This window comes from Fundulus heteroclitus, chromosome 16 (assembly GCF_011125445.2).
Source record: "Fundulus heteroclitus isolate FHET01 chromosome 16, MU-UCD_Fhet_4.1, whole genome shotgun sequence".
In the NCBI taxonomy this organism is placed as follows: Eukaryota; Metazoa; Chordata; class Actinopteri; order Cyprinodontiformes; family Fundulidae; genus Fundulus; species Fundulus heteroclitus.
This window is the reverse complement of record NC_046376.1, coordinates 6790351-6806638: the sequence shown is the minus strand read 5'-3', so window position 1 is coordinate 6806638 and position 16288 is coordinate 6790351. Positions and strand designations below refer to the sequence as shown.

At 38.9% G+C, this 16288-nt stretch overlaps 1 protein-coding gene across 1 annotated transcript in view; it reads right to left on the bottom strand.

Moving 5' to 3' along the window:
• Positions 1-16288, bottom strand: part of LOC118556560 (glutamate receptor ionotropic, NMDA 2C-like) — a 56397-nt gene that overhangs the window by 30439 nt on the left and 9670 nt on the right. The window contains exons 2-3 of the mRNA XM_036148345.1: positions 14475-15076; positions 4645-4759 (exon numbers count right to left, since the gene is read on the bottom strand). Coding sequence (XP_036004238.1) covers positions 4645-4759; positions 14475-15076 — 717 coding nt within the window. The remainder of the gene's footprint in view (positions 1-4644; positions 4760-14474; positions 15077-16288) is intronic.

Sequence of the window (16288 nt, the reverse complement as noted above, 5' to 3'; positions counted from 1 at the left end):
AACAACCCGAGTGGTGAACAAAAGTATAAACAAAGCCTATAGTGGTTATAGACGCTTAAGGTGATAAGTTATATGTAAATTTGCCCCCCCACCCCCCCCCCCCCCCCCACCCCATAAATAAAAAAAAAAAATCCCTTTTCAGCAAAAAGATCATTTCAGGGTCTGTATTCATTACAGATAAACAGCAGAATAGAGTTAGCGTCTTATTGCCTTGCATTTGATCCTGCTCCAAGATAACACAGGAGTCAGGACCAATTCTCCTTATGCTCTGAGTCTTTTTACATTTCCTTTCTTCTCATCTTACCCATGAATCTTGACAAGTCAGTTTGACATTTGACCACTTAAAGCACTTGGATTTATTGTGGGAAAAAAAATATCAGGTAATAACTGCTAGTGACTGAGGTTACCAAAATAATTTATCTCAAACTACTGAGACATATTGAATTATTCAAAGATACCCATTTGTGTGAAAGTCAAAATAAACTGTCAACTTGTCTTCTTCTGACCTCTGTGCTGCAATAAGAGAGACATCTCAACAATCACCTGCTGCTGGATGTTTAAACTCTGCTAACATGCCGAGTTCAGCCAGAAAAACATATGAGATTCTCTTTTTCGACAAGATAAACACACAGGAGTTGTTGGGAGGAGCTTTCCCTGAAAGGCAGACGGACAAAAACAAACGGAATGCTGACCGACTCCACGTTAGCTGCTCTGATGCTTCAAGCTAACGCCATGAGACTGGTTTTTTGAGAGCAAGTTAAAGGGTAAGCAAAACTCGTGGATCTACAACAGTGAAGTAGTAAACCTCCCAGAAGACATAAGCTAACACTGTCTGTTTAAATGTTAGCGACGGACTTCTGTTAATTTTTTTGCAGGATAAATCAGCCCAGGAAAAGGTTAGTCAGCCGACAGCTCAGTTGGCTAATAAGTCTGTGTACAAGTTGTAATGACTTGCTGTGGCAACCCCTGAATAATGGAGCAACCGAAAAGACTCTAAAGTCAAGTTTGTCATGTTTTAATTCCTCAATGTTTTGTTCTTAACCAACGAAAAACCCTGTCACTTATTTTTTATTTTTTTTGTTGCAGTATTGAAAATGGTATAAAGTATTGAGTATGGCTGGACGATATGCCCTAGAAATAAAATCAGATTTTTCACAATAAATTCTACTTACAATTTTATTCGATTTCCTTTATTTAACAAACAACAACTGAGAAACATCACAGATATCATTCAAATAAGCTTTTTTTATTTGACACACACTAACCAAAATGAATTTCCCTATTGGGCAAATGAGTGTCCCTATTGTAATTAATAGTGCAATAACTTGCCTTTTCACAAGTCTCAAACAGCAGCTGCCTGTCAGACAGCGCTGAGGGAATAGAGAGAACCCATGCAGCTCTAGCAGTTGTGAGACAGTAACGGTGGAAAGATCGCTGCTTTCAGGTGAAGCTGCTAAATCGCCAAAAACATAAAAATGGGTCTGAAGAGTCCCCAGATATGAGTCGCTAAGTAGGAAACATTGGACTGTCGTCTCTAGTTTCCCTTCTCAACTAACAGCAGAGCAGCCCAGTAGACACCAGCAGCTTCATTCACTACCAGCTGGAGGAGTTGGTGTTTCAAAAATAAATTAACATTTCACAGTATTTAAATTAATTTTAAATTATGATTAGAATAAGGGCACAAATATACAGTAGCTATGCTATATCATATGCTTTACGGCCATATGCTTTTCGTTTTAACATGTATTTGAACTGACTGAAGATTTTGCCGGGGTTAATTTTGGTGTGGCGGTGCACCACGATGTAGCGAAAACCTTGGTAATGAAAAGTTTCCTCTTTAGAGTATTTCCACAATATATTTTCTTAAACTTATATTCAACATTGTAAGCTTTTACCAAAACAATTTCCCCTTTCAGAACTGATATATATAGTTTTTTTGTATTGGCAAACAAAAAAAAATCAAAATTTTCCAAAAATTAAATCTTCAAATTCAAATGAATTGATAAAATTAATTTATCGCACAGCCTTAGTATCGAGTTTGAAATTTTGATATTGTGACAACCCTAGTAGTGAGAACATTGCATTATTCCATGTTTATTAAGGGAAAAAGTGAGGCATGTAATGTATCATGTGTTTGGCAAGAGCTGGATTAAAACAGCTGATGTATGAATCGAATGAGCTGGCAGCCCATGTTCAGCGAGAAGGCTGGAGGAAAAAAGCAATCTAAAGGTGCAATTGATTTTCAGCTTGCAGTGTAAGCAGGCTCAAGGCAACAGAAAGTTAAGCACAGAAAATAGACTGCTTCACACATCTTGGCTGGGATTTAGTGAAATGAGCAGAATGCCGCTCCCTGAAGTGAGAAAACTTTTTCTCTGGCTTGAAAGGTTTATGTAAAGGTCAGCATGTTGGAAATAACAAGTGGAGAATCAGGGAATGAAGCTCCAACCTCGGTTTAAATCTACTGTTCATATAAAACACGTTATGTCCTTGCCCATCTTTACGGTGTTACGTCTAGGATTTATCGAACATTTTTTTTATAGAAGGTTTTGCAGCGGGGCAAGCTAAAATTGTTTTACGTATATTTAAAGAACTATTTAAGGTCTTACTAGTAGTACTAGTACTAGTAGTTTTTTCCATGTAATGCTTTTTTTGTTTAGTGTAACACTATTGGAAAGAAGTACTTTTATATTCACACAAACCATTCAAACACATAATGTTAAAGTAGATATGCATTATAATCTTGCAACACATTAAGGAGGATTCAAGACTTGGTTGTAGGAGTAAGCCAAAATGTCACAGAAACTTTTCATTTGTGTTCCTTGTCCTAAAATAGTATATTTATAGTATTTTTGTTTTTAATACCTGTTTTTTATGCCATTTCACAGTTAATTCATAACATTTAAAATAGGGACGCAAGCAAACAATTGACTTCTGATTAATTTTCCAAAAATGGTTTATTAGATTAAAATTGATTCCCTTTGATTAACTGATAACGTCCGCTTAGACAGACCTTTTTTCAGTGTTGTGGTGTGACCGCCATCCAGAAGGGGGCGCCGCTGCTCATCCTTCAGCGGATCCAGACCACAGACTAGCTGTAGAGAAATAATAATGGCGGTGCATTCCAGCAACGTGAAATGTTCAAAACGGGGTCTTTTTTGGGATTATTTGAAACTGTTTAATGACGACAGGAATACAAAATGCACCGTATGTGGTTCTTTTTTAATAAATAGCTCCTTATGTAATTACCTAAAGCGCCCATTCAGTTGTGGTATCAACTTCACTGTAAATAAAATGCTCCCACGACTCAAACACCTGAATCATGCAACTTTTCTTAAACAAAATGACTTTGGGTCCGTTCAAACCTTAAAAAGAGAAAAGTCAGTTTTCAAGTCAGGGATCCTGTTTGTGTTCTTCCTCAGTGTTCAGTTGCCAGTACTATTGATTCAATTCTTAACCCTCTCGGGGATATTTTAAATTATTTTTATGTTTGTTTTTATTTTTGAGTTAACCTTTAACATATATCTCTTTAAATGATTTTTTTTTTTTTTTACATCTCACTGTTTATTGGGATTTTAAGTCTTTCACATATTTGTGCGTTTCAGCCTGTATTTGATACAGCTGGCATAAAAGTGTTAAAAAATATTGGGTTCCTGTTTTTAAAATTTAGCATAAAAAAAAGGCCTTCATGTTATGGAAAGACTATGTTGATACAAGAGGAACCAGAAGTTTTTAAGAAAATGGCCGCGTATGAATTGATTGGTAGTCAGTCGATAAGATCAATCAACTTTAACTCATTAATCAAGAACTTGAATCCCTAACTTGAAACCTAAGGTGTATTTTAAATTACAAATCTATATTATATATTTATATTGTAGCTGTAAGTATAATCTAACATGAAAAAATTTAGTTTTACTGTGGATTATCAATTCTCTGATAATACTATCTTCTTTTTTTGTGAAAAATATCCTAATTATGTGGAAGTAGGTTTGTTAGATTAACTCATTAATCAATAACTTGAATCCCTAATTTGAAACCTAAGGTGTATTTTAAATTACAAATCTATATTATATATTTAAATTGCAGCTGTAAGTATGATCTCAAATGAAAGAAATGAGCTTTACTGTGGAGTATCGATTCTCTTAATGCCTGACGCTTAAGTATTGCACGTTAAGTTATATTTATAACATAATGACTTTAAAAATGCCTGTGGCTGTTTTTATGAGAATGGTGTTTCAGACTAGAGGAGAAAGGGAGTCACATCTCGTTCACCACCTTGGCTACATTTTTGAATAAATCGATGAAGGATAGTCACTCGACTCTGTGTTGTTGTTTTATTATGTTTTCAGAAAGGACGTTAGAGTCTAAGTGTCAATATTTGAAGAAGGTGTGTGAAATGTGGCACATTGTTGTGAGAGGAAGATGATGCTTCATTAATCGGTTCATTGGTATCAGTAAAGGTTGAGCTTCTCACAAATGTTTCTGCTTGAAACCAATGTCCTGTAGCTGCAGAGTACCTCCTTGTTTTCCTATTTTATGAGCTGAAACTTGTTCGTGGTCAGCAGTGGTGTCTGAAACACATTAAAGACGTTGTTCTGTACAGAAAGCTGTGGGAAATGAGCCACCGTCAGCCATCAACAAGCTTACCTTGTCCCACTGTCTCTCTCTGTCCAGCGTGATGACGATCATGGCTGGGTTCACCAGATAGCCATTACTGTTGAAGGAGAAGTCGTTGTGCTCCCATGTTACATTCAGCATGTGTCTGAAGGAACAACACAAACAAAAGTTGATCAGGGACTTAAGTCAAATGCTACCTCTGATGGGCACTGGATGGAAAAACAATAGAAAAAATATTCACATTCATAGAGCTAACAGTGCTTTTTTAAAATTTCAGCTATTTTATCACAGGGAAAATATAAAACTTAAGCTGTAGTAGAGTTAAAAATAGGAGGAATATTTTGCAAATGCAACTTAATATCGTGATATCTGATAAGAATAACCCAGGTATTCTTACTCCTTTCAACAAAATGTTTCCACCACATCCCAGCTACTAGAAATATGCATCCAGCATGGCATCGAGAGCAGTGAAAGTCTATCCACCTGGATAAATATATCATTGACTTGCAGAATTTGCATGCATGGCACTTGAAAGAAAATAACCGACAAAATATTGCGTCCAAGCTAGGCCTGGACAATTAATCATATTTGGAATATAATCCGAATTTTAAGAGCAAGAGGAGGAGCGTGTGTGAAATGCATTGCCGCTTCATCTGATCTCTGGTCCAGTCGCATGATGGTCCTGTACGTCAGTCTGACTGTACATTATATCAATGACGAATGGAAACTGTGCACCAGAGTCCTCAAGACGGCACATTTTCAAGCTGAATGGACCAGGTTTAGGCTCTCTGTATGGTATAGGTATCTTGATATACACCTGTATGGTGTATATCAAGAAAGAGGCCCTTGTCGGTATTACTTCTGGCACAAAGTTAAAGCTGCTGAGATCAATAGATAGATGCTTCTGTAGTGTTTTTTTTGTTTTGTTTTTGGCAGTGTAGCATTAAGAATTGCTGTCTTAATGCCAAAGAGAGCCCAACAGATATTACATCCCCTGAGTCTGCTTCTTCACCTGCAAAGAGAGATATAAAAAGAACTGCAAAACCAGTTACAGGTTTAAACAACCAACACAACCAACACCTTGATATCATCACTGAAGAATATACAGAATAATTTAATATGAAATGTATAAAGTGACAGCAAAAGATAATAGGATTTTTCTGTATAGAGGTAAATCTGTAAGCACCTGAGTCCAAGCACCTGTAAGTGTTTCTGAGAGTGCATTTGTGTATGTGAGGTATATCCATAAGAAAAATGCTCAGTAGTGGTTGTGAGGAACCAAAGACCCCCCCCCCCCCCCCAGATGCCCGAAGGGTCCCCCAGAGCAAAGGTGCCCAAGAGTGACCAACACTGATAGATGGTTCCCCCCCAACAGCCACGGTGCCAAAACCCCCGGAAGTTGCAGTGACGAGCCTGCGGGCTCTGCAGGCAGCCAGCTACGCTGGAGCGGATCCAGTCATGGGCCCGGTGACCCGAGTCCCAGGGGCACCCCATCCCCTGAAAGAGCCACGGGGCCCCAGGCCCTGCGGAGCAACCGCCAGGACTGATTCGACACACATCCAGCCCAAGATACCGAGGACCACCAACTTACTTACGCTGCCTCCCCCACACCCTGCCCTCTGTACTTAAGCCGTACCCCCATATTCTGGGGGAGAGCAGAAGTCCCAGCTCCAGCTGACACCCAGGACCAAACAGCCACCCCCACCCCAGACCCTGACCGAGTGGCCCTGCTCCTCCTGCAGGCCCCGGACTCCAGATGGCAATCGGAGAACAGGGGTGTGAGAAAGACCCCGACCCTTCCTCTTCATACGCAAATGTCTTGTTTTCTTTATGTTGTTCTCAAGTGCGTTTATACCTGGGATGGCCAAAAAAAAAAAGAAAAGGGGGTGCCTGGCCTATTCCTTCCTCTATGCAACTGGATCCCCCCCCCCCCCAAGTGCTGTCATCCAAGTTACCCAGCAAGCAAACTGAAGGGAAAGGTGAAATCTTTACATCTCAGGCACTTTCACAAGTCCTCACATGTCTGAACCCAGAACTTGTGAACAGGTGTACATAACCACAGTGCATGAATGTAAGTGTCAGGATTATTGCGGTGTTTTGGGAGCAGGCTGTACCTGGCAATCGGTAAGGGCACATCTTAATGGAGTTCCCTATGTATAAAGGTGCGGCCGCTGCATAGTGTTATTTTTTATCATTATCATTTAATCTTTAATCTATATGCCCTGTTGGGGGAATATGTGTAGTTGGGATTTGCATCTATTGAGATAATTAGTGTGCTGTGATTGTGAAGTAGCCCATGGGGGGGGGGGGGGGGGTGCCCATCCAGTTATCGTTATCGAGGTGAATTGCTCAATAAATCGCAATATTGATTTCAGGCCATATCGCCCAGGTGTGCAGGAGCCTTGTGTGTCTTCTAAGCTAAATCATCGCTCCTACTTTCAGCTCAAAGTCACCTGGGTACTCAGGTAAACTCACACTAAGCCAGGAGACAGAATTCCCCGAGAGAATTTGTATGTCTTGTGTCACACGTGTGGGATCTAATGGGATAAATATGTCCTTTCCTCTTGTGCGTTACAACAGAAAAAGCACACATTTGTTGATTTCACATGGTGCCCCCATTATTTCAGTGTACTGACAATGTTTGCCTAATGCTAAGATGAGGATGATCACGTCTGTTTAAACTCTTACTTCTTCCTTCAGGACGTAGGTGCGCCCTGCCTAAATGTAGGTCTAACAGGCTAAACAATTCCTTTGTCCCTGCAGCTATTGCTTTCTTGAATAACTAATTAACCTGCTTTTTTTCCTGTGTATGTTTGACTGATTGTTGTTTAATTGTTTGTTTGCTACTGAGAGCTGTAAAGCAAATTGCCCTAAGGGGGCAATAAATATTCCTTGAATCTAGGACATTAACGCTCAATGCAGCGCGTTCACAACAAGTAAATGACTCTACGGTCATTTTCAGATGTCCTACAAAAATATAATTTTTTTCTGATTGTCGCACATCACCAAACGTCTTTCTGTTGGAAACAGTAATTCACCTTCCTGAGTCCATGTATGACATAAGATGACTGTGTAATAAATATTAAATTGAATTAAGTTATGATAAAAAATATTCTAAACTCTGCCAGATCTAGATTTGAAGAGATTTTCATTTAATCAAGAAGTTGGAAGGACGAGAAAATATAACCATGTATAAACAAACACGATAGAGACAGAAACATAAAAATAGAGGCTGAAAATTGGATAAATAAGAGAAAAATAGAGAGAGACAGAAGCTGGCTGCTTGTATAAAGCTGTATTCTGTGATATTAATGGAAAGCTAAGTGGAAGAGAAATCTTAGCAATCCCCCAAAAAAGAACAATTAACATAAATACCCCCCCCCCCCCAAAAAAAAAAAAAAAAAAAAATCCCTAGGGGAAACACTGCACTGGGACCATTGACCAAAGCAAACTGATACAATGCAACTCTAACCTAATTTGATGTTTTTAGTTTAGCTGAGGCTGCAGGTTAAAAAGATAAAAGATAAATTAATTTATCACTTCAGTATCAGACCATAACTGGCCCGAATTTATATGGCACCTTTCTAGATCGATTGCTTGAAGCGCTTTACACTACAGCCACACTCACCCAGTCCCACTCACAAATGCTCACACATTTATGCACAATACACATATTGATGGACAACTTGGGTTTAAGTGCTTTGCCCAGGGGAACTACAACAGAAGAAAACAGGAATCGACCCACAACGTACTGGTTGTTAGTTGACCAATCTTTGTACTGAGACAGTTGCCCTCAGATGAGATTGGCTGTTGTCTTTTAGACGTAATTGGATTTGATCTCATCTTTATTTGTGCTGTGTAGATGAGTGCAGATTCAGACATGTTTCTGTTGTTGTTTCTTTTCATTACTGAAAATCAGATTTTAACGCTGCACTTTTCTACATTCCTGGCTTTTTAAATTCTCTTATAATCACTTCCCTGTTGTCTAGACTAGAGTATTTCAGTAGTGTGGTTTGTATAAGTTCTCCTTTTATTGTAATATAAAATTTTATTTATAACCACTTTAAGATCAGCCTATGGATTAACATGGTATAAAATAATAAGATAAATAAGATAGCAAATAATTGAGTTGCATACACTTGATATAGATATGAAAGTAAGAAATTTAAAGGTATAAAGGTTGTGGTTGGCCTTGTATGTTCATAGGATTGATTTATATTGAGTGTGACAGGGAGTCAGTGGAGTTAGTGTACAGGTGTGAAGTAGATGATGTAATGATGCAAGCTCTTTTGTACTAGTTGCAGTTTATGGAGGGTTTTCTAGGGGATATGGAGGGAAGGGAGCTGAAATTATAAAGTCGAGGGTGTCAGTCAGTCAGTTATAGTTTTTGCTTTAATCCCTGAACTACGCATCAGAGCGTTGTGTTGCAGCACTACGCAGCTCAAAGTGAGAGCTCAGACCAACAGAACGCGGTCATTGGGCTGTTTTGTCCATCAAGCTAATAACAGCTAGCGCTAGCCGATGTTGTCCAGGAGGTTTACTAATAGGGAAATTTATTTATATAGCACAATTCAGTACAAGGACAATGCAAAGTGCTTTACATGATTAAAATATTGCAAAATAAAACAGAATAAAAGCAAGTAGGAATAAAATGTAGATAGAAAATTAGAACAAAAAAGTGGTGATTCAGTTAACTAGAACAGTTGAAGGCAATCTTAAACAAATGTGTTTTTAATCTTGATATAAAGGAACTCAGGCTTTTCGCACCTTTACAATTTTTTGGAAGTTTGTTCCAGATAAGTGGAGCATAGGAACTAAATGCTGCTTCTCCGTATTTAGTTCTGGTTCTAGGTATGCAGAGCAGGCTGGCGCCAGAAGACCTGAGTGGTCTGGAGGGTTGATGCCCTGATAACAAGTCCGTGATGTATTTAGGTGCTAAGCCATTTATGGATTTATAGACTAACAGAAGGATTTTAAAGTCTATTCTCTGAGATACAGGGAGCCAGTGTAAGCCACTGTCGTAGATCCAGGAGCTCTAACATCCGTGTCGTACTGTTAGAATGTAGCACCACTCGGCATTTCGGTTTTCTTGTCTTCCTGGGCAAATTTCTCCGAACAATTTTTTCATGTTTATCTTACTGCCTATAAAAAAGGTTTCATGTTTTCTTCTGGCAGTTCTACACCTGTTAGCAGACTTTAGGACGTCCAGCAGCAGCTCATCATTTGAGCGGCTGCAGGGAGGAGACGGCAGTGTCTCTGCGCTGCTCCCGGAAGAAGTGTGAGAATTTATATCTATTTTTAAGCAACTCTATCCTTGAATAATTCATGTATTAGTATCGATTATATCGAGGCAACACTTATTTTGACACCCTTACTATACATCATCTTTGGTATCACTCTGCTATATATATATATATATATATATATATATATATATATATATATATATATATATATATATATATATATAAAAACCTTAGCCTGGTTGGCAGAGAAGTACAGCCCGCAAAAACTGCCTGCGATTGAGACATAAACTGACCCAGATACACACAACCAGACAAGTGCATATGCCTGTAACTGTAAAATAGTGACTCGAGGTCCTCCAACAGCAAGTTTCTCACATATATATGTGCAAATAAGCAGGTAAACGTGTTCAAAAATACCATTTAGGCAGCTTGACAGACAGCAGAATGGTCTAATCACGGCGTTAATTTGACAACTGACAGTGTAACGACTCGTTGTGCTGAAACATGCTGACGAGAACCCTGCTGATGTTTGGCAAACAGACATTCAACTGAAACACATTTGTTCATTTAGCACACAACAGCTGTTGGACTGTGTATTTTGCTCTTTTGGATAAATCTCTGATATGATCAGCCATGGTTTTAAAACAGTAGAGATGCTGGTTCTACAGCAACAACAGCTTGGAATGATACCCTTTGCATATTTCCAACACATTTGAACATAGTCTTATAAATGTGTAAAAAATAATCATAATACTAAAATGTGAAATTGTTACATCCTTGATTAGTTGAGTCGTTGTAGATGAAAATGTTGAGTACATTTCACGTCTCTAGAGAGAACAACAGTCTTGGTTTGACTTACTTTGTTGAGAATGTTGTTTTTATGAATCTGCAGTTTTTGTTGTAAAGTCCAGACTTCTGATTCAAAACGTGAATGCACTAAAATAACATTTGAACAAACTCAGCAAATGGAAAGTTTGCTCACCAGTTTGATTCCCGATTAGAACTTTACACTTAATGATGGAATTTTATTTTTAAGGAACTTACATATGGAGTTGCATTATTGGTTTGGCTGCTGCAGTAAGATGGTCAAAATGCTTTACATCCTGAGGTGAGCTAATGGTACCAGTTAAATCAGCTCCGCCTCACTGAGGACTTGCAGACTGGTGAAACTGATCAATTGCTTCTCTATCTATGAGTTTTTCTCTTCAGTTTTGGAGTTCATTTGGGACTCTACCAATTTCTGTGTAAGAAAATCATCTGGGGTCCTTGATGCGTTTGGCGGCCGCTTTTGATTCTCTTGTTACATCAGTCACATCCTCTGTTGCATTAGCCGTGTGGCACAGCGCTCTCACCTCACACACCACTCCAGCCGAGGTGATGAAAGCCTGGTGGGAGGAGAGCAGCCCACAGCCCGGCGTGTGTGTGAAAAGCGTGTTTAATCTGGTAGGGAGCGGTAATCTTATTAACAGGTGAGCCGACTCGTTATCAAAAGCCTGCTTGAAAAGATCGTCTCATCCAGCGAGCACAGACCCAACAACAGAGGAGGCTGTTTGATCTGGCTGCAAAGAGAAGAGATCTGACGATAAAGCTAATTGAAAGTGCTTTGTTCTGTTTCGCTGACCCAACTTACTCATGTTGCTGAACGTGCGCCGCCCGGGTCTAGCATGTACGAATGATACGGTTTGCACTGTATCAAAGATGGTGATTACCTTCATGCTTATTTTTTTTTTATAAACCGTTTAAGTTTACAGAAGGCATTTTATCTCCAAAGACTGTCGACTCTGAAGTGAAAATTACTTTTGACGTCACAGGTAGAGTCTGAGGTTTCAAAATAAAAATAAAAATATTCTGATTATGCTTGATAGATGGGCCTTGATGATCATGTATAAACATTACCAGACAGTACAGTCCGTTCTGCCTTACTAACCGGAGCTTACATGAGTCAAAAGCTGCTGCTGGGACAGTTTTTTTTTTTATCTCTCCACCTCTTCTCTTTGCTGATTAAAACATTTTTTTCCCCCAACAAAATAGGATTTGCTCTGTGCTCCATGGCACAGATGGCGTCATATTGCCCTTTTGGGCATGATTTAACTGATGCAAGACCACACCCTTATCCACTTTCACTGCCCCTCCTTACTAAATTACCTCACAGTCTACAAGAGAGAGAGGAGAGTGATCACTGCTGAGGAGATGGACCATAAAATATGCTCCATCCGTCACTACAAACAGATGGGAACTCCTAAAACTAAGGCCTCTTTATAACTTGTTTTCAACTCCCAGTGCTTCAGTTATTATGACCTTTAGGTTTGTTAATATAGGGAAGGCTACTGCAATATTTCTTAAAAATATCATCCCAAATTTTGTCCAAAAAAACTCAAATACCGTCCAGTTTTTTTCTCTACCAGCTCTTAACATCTTGACATTTGCTCATGTCTTAATCCTGCAGGTTCGTCTTCTCCTATTGACTTAAGTTTTATTTTTAGAGATTTGCAATGTCGATATGGATTATTTTAATCTTTCTACTGATATTTGGGTGTTGCTGAGGAGTTGGGTTATTTCTCAGTGATTAAAAGGACTTTCCCTTGAGATTCAGCCTTTGTCTTTGAAATCAAATTGTTCTTGTTAAGTCTGTTAAACAATTATTGTTCCATTTCAAAACTTTGTGTTTCAGCCAAGGTTTTTGGAAATACTGGTTAATAATCAGGATTGTTTTTGGACATTTTCTGCTAGGGCTGGGTATTGTTAAGAACCTCACAATTTGATTATATTTCGATTCAATATAAAAAAATTTTGACAGGTATTTTAAAAGAATACACAAATCTTTTAAAATACCTGTCAGTACATTAATATGTCAATTGCAAGCTACCAGAATTGACAAAGACTCCTGGTTGCCTCCGATTTAAGCCTGTTTGCTGTTGCTATGACCCGGATAACTGAGAATTTGCACAGGCATTTCAGATATTTATTTATCGTTAATATAAACTGCCATAGTACACCAGTGTATATATTAATATTTTTGAGCAATTCAATCTCAATATGGAGTACAAAAGTGAAAACAGGACAGTACTGTGTTCACACTGAAGTACAAAGTAAACTTTAAAATATCCCCTTTCTCTTAGAAACTGGGATAATTCACATCATTTTTTTAACAATAACACATCTGAAAATAAAGCCTTGCCCATTTTCAGGGGTGGTGAATCACTGTCAAAATCCGCGCTGCCTCCATGAAAGACGGACACGTGACGGGGAGCGAGCAACCTGGCGCAGTCGCACTGTCAAGTGACAATAATCCAGTCTACTGTCTCATTTATGAGGTCTTGCTACTCTATTCACTAGGGCTGTGTTAAAAAAATCGATTTTCCAATTATAAATTGATTCTAATTCTAAATTTATAAGTTCAATTTGTAAGACTGTTTCAGTCTGCATTCGAGCAGCGGAGCTTTGTGTGGTTTAGCTCGAATGACCCAGACCACGACAGAACCCTGTTACTGGGCTGTCCATGAAGCTAACAACAGCTAGCGCTAGCTTACAGGTCTGTTGTCTGGGCGGGTTACAACTTCACTGATGCACGTGAGCTTTATGTTGCATCTGTGTTGTACTGTTAGCTAAGCACATAGCACCGCTACGCCTACGGTCTAATTTAGGTGTAATTTTGACATCTTTTTCAGCGTTACGCTGAAATGTGCTGGAGGAAACCTTGCTGGTTGGAGTTGCTAATTTACTCCATCCATCCTCCAAGGTATGTCTTGGATTGCCTGAAATAAATGTATAAATAAATGCGTATATGCCGGTGCAACTTATTTTTTTTTTTCCTCTTTATGATGCATACTGATGCAACGTATATTCTGGAGCAATTTATAATCTGAAAAATACGGTACATTTTTAAAAGGTTATGTTCAATCAACTCCTTTGTCATGGAAGATTGTACACTTATTGAGGTTTAGCTTGAAAACAGGGAAGCTTCCTTTAGGAAGACCCTGAAGTCAGACAACCTGGGTGTAAAGCCACACGTCAGAGCTTAAACTTTAGTTTAAGTTGATTTGCTGAAGTTAGATGTCTTTTTAGATGTCTTTTAATGATGTTAAACATATCTTGGTAAATAATATAATTGCCCAACTTTATATTTTGGATTTCAAGTCTTATATTTAATTAATTTTATCTGAAAAAGATCTTAGGAAAACTCTTTAAACTTGTGGAAACCTCGCTACACAGCAACCCAAACACTGCAAATTACACCAAAATATTCAACACGTTTTCCTTTTAACTTTTTTTAAAAAAACTTCTAAATTCTCATATCCAGAAGCCTTATATCCTAGTTTCAGATGCCTTTGGAGTACAGCAAGTACACCGAACTCTACAATAAATGTAATTTTTACATGTATTTTATGCTCATTCATCAAACATCACATCTAAAGAAAAGCTCCAAATATTGTTGTTTTTATATACAGCTGGGCTTTTCTCTATAACTATTCAAAGGTTGTGTTGAAGCAGTTTACTGTATTTAATTCTGATTGACACAGCGTTTAAACATTAATGAAGAGTTTGCATCATCACTACAGTGCATTTCAGTATTACCAATTTAAATGTTTATATTAGAGCTTTACGTTGTCTTACCTGAAGAGAGTGTCGTTGGTAGTGGATTGTTTGACGGGGTTGTGACAGTCACTGTGGCCCTCAGGAATGAAGCCTCTCTGCTTCCTAAAGCTCTGCACACCTTTAACCACAATGGCTACCCCATCCCGCACTCTCTTCCTCAGACTCATCCTCCAGCGGTCTGTGATGATGCTGATTATCCCCACAGGGAAGCTGTCAGGCGGCGGGATGTCTGGGTTTCCCACAGCCATGCTGGGGATTATCCAGATGTAGCCTGGTCCCACAAGTCCAACCTCAGTTGCTAATGAAAAAAGGTACTGAGCCTCGTCGTGGGAACAGTAGACCAGGAGGACCTGGGCATCGATCTGTTGCAGCAGCCTCCGTGCTCGTATGTCGTTGGTGCTGTCAGCTGACATGTCGAAGGACAACACGTCCTGCAGATCCCACAGGAAGTAGCTGGTGTCTGTGAAAGACTTAATATAATCCACGTAGGCTTCATAACCTGGGTACAGGCTGGTTATGACCACAAAGCTGTCCCAGTTGTACTCCTCCATCACCTTGAACATGCCGTTGATCTGCTGCTCGATGGAGGAGCCCAGCTGGAGGAAGTTGGAACCCTCACCCTGCAGGGAAAGAAGGAAAACGTCATTATTATCTTTACTTAACATGTAGCAAATCATTTATTCCTGTTTAATAAAATAAAGTGCATTTTAGTATGGACAATGGAGAATAAAATCTCTGGAGGACCTAAATGTTGACAGATCTATTTGTTTTTTATATACAATGCAAAAAGGGAACTAAAAATATGTACAATATTCTTGAAATGAGTGTGTTTTCCTTTGATTTCAGCAGGTAAATAACTATTTGACAATGGAATAAGATTTTTCCACTTAACATAAGAACAGTTCATCTCCATCATCTTATTTCAAGTGCAAGATATTTAGTTTTCTTATTTTAGGAGTAAAATTACTAATTCCATTGGCAAATAGTCCTATTTAGGTGCTCAAATAAAGGTAAAATACACCAACTTCAAGACGATTTTACTTACTTTTAGTAAGTACCCGGAGAGCCGATGTGTGCTACCCAACCAAAGCTGCTTTTTCACTCATTTACTACAAAAACCTGCATGACTTATTTCTGCTGTGCAAACACCAGGCTGTATCCCCCCTAACACAAAGGGAGGGAACAATATTAAACTGAGCAGTGCATGTTTTTTTTAATCTGTTTTCACCTTGGAAGATAAATGAGCGCCGTTCTGTTCAGAAGAAGTAGTGGTGAGAAAGATTTCAGCTCATGATGTGATGGGATTTCTTTTCTTTTATACATTTTCAGTATGTCTCTTTCTACGGTTTGAACAATTATAATTGAAATAGATCAATTGATATACAATCAGTGAATTGATGTCAGGTTCAGAGTAAAAATTCAAACTGGACTGTCTTTTAGTCTGATAAAATGGCGTTAAATCTCTGCCAGAGTGAGCTGGTCGCCCCCTCCTGACCCGCTTCCCTCTCTGGGGAGAACCCACTCTATCCCGAGCACCAAGCTCCTGGAGCTCAGAAAATGGAGGGGTCAGGCGTCCCGAGACTGCTTGCCAGCCTGTGATCGTATTCTTTCTGACTCCCTGTTGTTCTTGAGAAGGGCTTAGCTGTCTTTTGATGCATTAGCATCTCAAAGTTTCAGACGTCATGGCTAAATCCACTGCCTCTGCGCCTCTGACTGCACCCTGCTCACATCCATGAAAGCTTTTCTTTCTTGTAGCTTCACTTGTCACTGTATGTTCAGACAGAATATGGTGTAACAAATACACTTTTCATGCTCAGTGTGCTTTCCTTAAT